Raw genomic sequence first — 5,576 nt, forward strand, 5'->3', positions numbered from 1 at the left:
ATCCGGTTATGAAAACACTGATGCTGAGTCAAATAAGATATTCGTCTCATAGAATTGACACGTGGTCCGGGCACATGTGATACAATCGCCTTAGTAAGTATTTACTACAAGAAGATTACACAAATAATGTTATTTGCCCATGCGTTTTTTACACACACAAAAAAAGACGGATGAGGGTTTTAGAATCGTGACAGTGTATGTCGATGATCTAAATCTTATAGGAACTCCCGAAGAGTTCACCAAAAATGAAAATTATTTAAAAACTGATTTTGAGATTAAATATTTGTGGAAAACAAATTTTTGTCTTGGATTGCAAGTTGAACATTTATCAGTAGGAGTTCATCAAATGCTTTTACATAGACAAATCACATTCGTTAGTATCACCAATGGTCGCTCGATAACTCGACATTAATAAAAATCTTTTTCGTCCACTTCAAGATGGAGAAAATATCATTGGTCCTGAAGTACCATATCTTAGTGCAACTGGCGCGTTGTCATATCTTGCAAATTGTACTCGATCAAATATAGCATTTTCTGTCAACATTCTAGCAAGATATAACTCTTTTCCAACCCAAAGACATTGGAATGGTGTAAAACACATATTTCATTGTCTTCGCAGTACAACTGACATGTGATTATTTTATTCAAAAAAATAAAATTTCTCTTTAATAGGGTATGCAAATGCAGGTTATCTTTCAAATCCACATAAATCCAAATCCCAAACGGGTTATGTGTTTACACGAGGGGGTACCACAATTTCATGAAAGTCGACAAAGCAAACTTTGACAGCGACATCATCAAATCACTCTGAGATCATTGCAATGCATGAAGCAAGCCGAGAGTTTATATGGTCAAGGTCTGTAATCCAATATATTCAAGAATCATGCGGACTACCAACAACAAAAGATAGCCCGACGACTATTTTCGAAGATAATACTGCGTGCATTGCACAACTAAAGGGAGGATATTTCAAAGGCGATCGAATGAAACACATTTCACCAAAAATTTCTTTACACACTAACTTCAGAAGAAAGGTGATATTGATGTCCAACAAATTCGTTCTAAGTGGCAAGCTGATTTATTCACAAAAGAATTGTCGACATCAACATTCAAGAAATTGGTACATAATATAAGGATGCATCAATTAAAAGATCTTCAGTGATTGAAATCAGGGGGAGTATCAATTGTTGTACTCTTTTTCTTTCGTTCAGGTTTTTCTCACTGGATTTTACTGACAAGTTTTTAAGGAGGCAACGTTGGATTCTCCATCAATCATCTCAGGGGAAGTGTAATATATAGATGATATTTAGGTGATTGATTTGATTGTAATTTTACTTCTATACACTAATATCTCTACCCTATAAATAGAGGTGTTTAGTTCATATAAGATATACTTATATTTCTCTTTGATATTTCTCTCGTCTTTTATTCTCTCATCTTTCTCCACTAAATTTATAACAATAAATAAATTATTTCAATACAAATTTTTTTTACCATATTTACTTTTGTAGAAGCACAATCAACATCTCAATCAGCTTTGGTATTTCAATTACGCAGCAGCTAACATAGAATCAGCTAAATCTAAGAAACAAACCCAAAAAGATATTAATTAAACCAAAATCCAGTAATTAAATTTTTTTTATAGTAATTACAAATACTCTCTGATCGAATATATATGATATTTACATGATGCTTAAAAATTACTAAAACCCTCTTAAATTTGTTACCGAATATTTTTCTTCTTTCACAAGGCAAGAGGGAAAATTAAGAAACTTAAACACCCTATACAAAATTAAAAGTCTTTCCAAATAGTGTTCTAAAAAATCAGGCACATTTGCATAATTGCTAATTTGTAAGGGTTTGTCACCTGATTCTTATAACAAGAGGTTTTAAAAGCCATTACTTTATATATAGAGGGATATACATATATACTACTATTATATTAAGTTTGAGCACCACTTTTATTGGACCATTTAAATCGAGTAGAAATGGAGGAATTTGCAATGCAGTCTTGGTTGGTTTGGAATTGGAGATGTCGTAAAGTGCATCAATGTGAGAACAGTGAAGGAAGACCTTGTATCCAAAATGCAACTCATTTGTTGGAAGAATTCAGACAGGCCAAAAGGGACTGTTTTATCTCTCAAAGCTCTTTACCAGCTATGACAGAAACCAAGTGGAACCCACCGCCAGATGGTTATCTGAGAATGGATGTTGATGCAAGTTTCCAAGAAATAGAAAATCAGTGTGGATTAGGCCATGTACAAGGGGCGAGAAAGCCCAGCGATGAAGTGGGATTCCTCGCCCCACTTTATTTTCTCGCCCCTTCAAGGGGCGAGAATCTCGCACGCGGACGTTATCCGCATGCGAGAAAGAAGTGGGCCCCGCGCGGAGACCCTCCGCGCGGTGATGCCCCTTCTTTTATTTTTTTAAAATTTTTTTAAAAAAAATATCTAACGGCTATCTGCTTTTATAATTTTTAATTTTTTATTTATTTTTTTTAAAATTGAAGGGTCAGATTAAACTGGCCGTTGGAGATCCAACGGTCCAGATTAATCTGGTCGTTTTAAATTATTAAAAATAATTTAAAAAATTTTAAAATAAAAATTATAATAATATAATTTTAAATTAAATATAAAAGAGTGGATGAAATGATTTGGTTGTTGTAGATCAATGGTCAATATCATTTTAGCATTCAATATTTTTTAAAAAAATAGATAAATCATTTTAAAAAATTGGATAAAATGTCCAACGGCTAGTAACGTCAATATTCTTGAATATCCTATAAATTTACTTCATTATAGCTTCAAAAACACTCCAATTTCCTTCAAACAAATTTTAAACGCATTTGTTGTTCATGGCATACAAGAGTTCTTCTTCTTATTCATCACCATCATCGGATGATGAAATTTCAGATCACATGATTGATCAATTTTTATTCACGACAATATTACAACCAAGCTATCGATTTTTGGAGCACGCAGCTTTGCATGAAATGGAAGAGTCAAGCTGCAAACGTGGCTACAAAAGAAAACAAAAAGATCGAGAAAGTATATTGTGGGGGCTGAGAGATTATATAAAGATTATTTCGCCGATAGTCCCGTCTACAGCAAGAAAGATTTTTGAAGATGATTTCGAATGAGGGATGTCTTTGTTTCTAAGAATTGTTGAAGCTTTAAAGATGAATGTGCCTTACTTTGTCCAATGAAGGGACGCAATCGGTATGCTTGGTTTGTCATCACTTCAGAAGGTTACGGCTGCAGTTCGACTGTTTGCATATGATGTAGCGGGTGACGTCGTTGATGAATACTTGAGAATAGGCGCATCGACTCCGTTAGAATGTTTGAAAATATTTTGCTGGGCGGTGTATGATATATTTTCTGAGCAATATTTTAGACAACCAACACGTGAGGATGTTGCAAGGCTTACTGCTGAAAATGATCGAAGTGTTTTTTCGGGATGCTTGGAAGCATTGAATGTATGCACTGGGCTTGGAAAAATTGTCCAACAGCTTGGGCAGGACAATATCAAAGTGGACATCAAAAAGAATCTTCAATCATACTTCAGGCAGTTGCATCAAAAGATTTATGGATTTGGCACGCATAATTCGGCGTACCGGGATGTAATAACGACATCAATGTGCTAGAGAGGTCCAATTTGTTCTTAAACCTTGCAAAGGGTTAAGCCCCTCCAGTGCGGTTTGAGGTGAACGGGAACGAGTACAACATGGGGTATTATCTTGCCGACGGTATTTATCCATGTTGGGCTTCCTTTGTCAAGACCATCACTCGGCCTCTCTCACAAAAACATAGGACATTTGCAAGATATCAAGAAGGCGTGAGAAAAGATGTTGAACGAGCATTTGGTGTACACCAAGCGGTTGGCACATTGTGAGAGGTTCATCCCGCATGTGGGATCCAATTGATTTGGATTATATAATATATAATGAAAACTTGCACAATTTTTCATAATATGATTGTGGAGGACGAAAGAGAGGATATTCTCGAAGATCGTGATTTTCCTGCTCCTGATAATGAATACGTGCCACAGGATATTGTTACTTCGAGAGATCCTACCGTAGAGTTTAACGCTTTTTTGGAGCAACGTGTCGGCATTCGAAACAGAGATTTGCATAATAAGCTTCAGAATGATTTGATCGAACATATCTGGAGTTTTCATGGAATGAATAATTAATAATGAATTTTTTTTTCTTAATTATGTGTGTGATTTTTAAAATTATGTTTTTAAATTTATGTGTAAACTTTTAAATTAAATATGTGTAATATAAAATTTTAAATATGAAATTTTATTGTGTTGAATTATTCATATATTTAATGAAATAAAAATTTATTTGTGTATTTCTTAATTTTCTGTAATATTAAAATTTTTAATTGTGAAAATTTTTTTTGTGTTTCAATAAAAATATATTTAATAGAATAAAAAATTAATATTGCAATATTCTCTCTACAACATCATCTCACCCTCGCAGAACCAAGCAATGAAGTCTTCATCGCTGACATCATCATGCAATGAAGTTACCAACTTCATCTCACCAACATCATCTCACCATTGAACATGCTCTTAGGGGGTGTGATACGCAACTCTCAAGGTATGATAGTGGCAGCTTTTGGTCGGGTTATTCCAAAATCGGATTCTGTTGTGCAAGGGAAACTATTGGCAATTCGAGAAAGACTCAAAATCATCCAAGAAAATAACATACAGCAAGTCATGATCTCAACTGATTCACTTTTGACATTGCAAGCAGTCACAGAGTCATTAAGTGATCTGAGTTATGTTGGTTTGTGTGCGACAGAGATAAAGGCTCTTATAACTAGATTATCTATCATTTCTTTGTACCATGTTCGGAGAACGGCTAATGAAGTGGCTCACTCTCTTGCTAAATTTGCTATTTCTTCTTGTGCTTCTTTCTTTTGGGGGCCTGGAAATTTTTCTTTTTGGGTGGTTAATATTGTAACAAAAAATTTTATTTATTCTTATTAATAAAAGTTACAATTTACCTATCAAAAAAAAAAAGTTTGAACACCGCTTTAATTGGTAAGATGATATGGATTTTTTTAATTTCCTAATAATACCCTCTTATTACACCGAGAAAAGGAAGGAATTGGTCTTATGACAACCAAGGACGGATGTATTATATGGGCAAAACCGGCCAATTGTCCGGCAGGTTTTGCATATAATTTGTAGCTAATACCCATTGTGATGATATGATAAAAATCCTATCATATCTTTATTTATATTTTAGAGATATATCATAATATTGCATGGATATGCATAAATCTAGTTGTATTATACATTACAATTCTACAATGGGTATTAGCTACAAATTATATGCAAAACCTGCCGGACAATTGGCCGGTTTTGCCCATATAATACATCCGTCCTTGGTAGTAGGATGCACATATAGTAAATTTCAATTAACTCTACCCAGAACTCAACTCAACTAATAAAACTCGACCCAAATATAAAAACTCAACTCAAATTCAAAAACACATGCTACTAAGTGTAGTAGGATGAACATATAGTAAATTTCAATTAAATTCCACCCAGAACTCAACTCA

The 5,576-nt window shown here is 34.1% G+C and overlaps 1 protein-coding gene across 1 annotated transcript; it reads left to right on the forward strand.

The window, feature by feature from the left end:
* The first annotated feature begins 3,723 nt into the window (after window positions 1–3,723).
* LOC140861601 (uncharacterized) lies at window positions 3,724–4,191 on the forward strand. Its single transcript, XM_073264623.1, has 2 exons — window positions 3,724–3,876; window positions 3,982–4,191. The coding sequence occupies exons 1-2, from the start codon at window positions 3,724–3,726 to the stop codon at window positions 4,189–4,191; spliced, it is 363 nt and encodes a 120-aa protein (XP_073120724.1).
* The last annotated feature ends 1,385 nt before the right edge of the window (window positions 4,192–5,576 follow it).

Source organism: Henckelia pumila, chromosome 4 (assembly GCF_033568475.1).
Source record: "Henckelia pumila isolate YLH828 chromosome 4, ASM3356847v2, whole genome shotgun sequence".
Lineage (NCBI taxonomy): Eukaryota > Viridiplantae > Streptophyta > Magnoliopsida > Lamiales > Gesneriaceae > Henckelia > Henckelia pumila.

Excerpts from the sequence above, each read along its gene's own strand:
- LOC140861601 (XM_073264623.1), top strand. The coding sequence starts at position 3,724 with ATGGGGTATTATCTTGCCGACGGTATTTATCCATGTTGGGCTTCCTTT. Across the intron at positions 3,877-3,981 it reads CATTTGGTGTACACCAAGCG|GACGAAAGAGAGGATATTCT; the intron begins GTTGGCACATTG and ends ATGATTGTGGAG.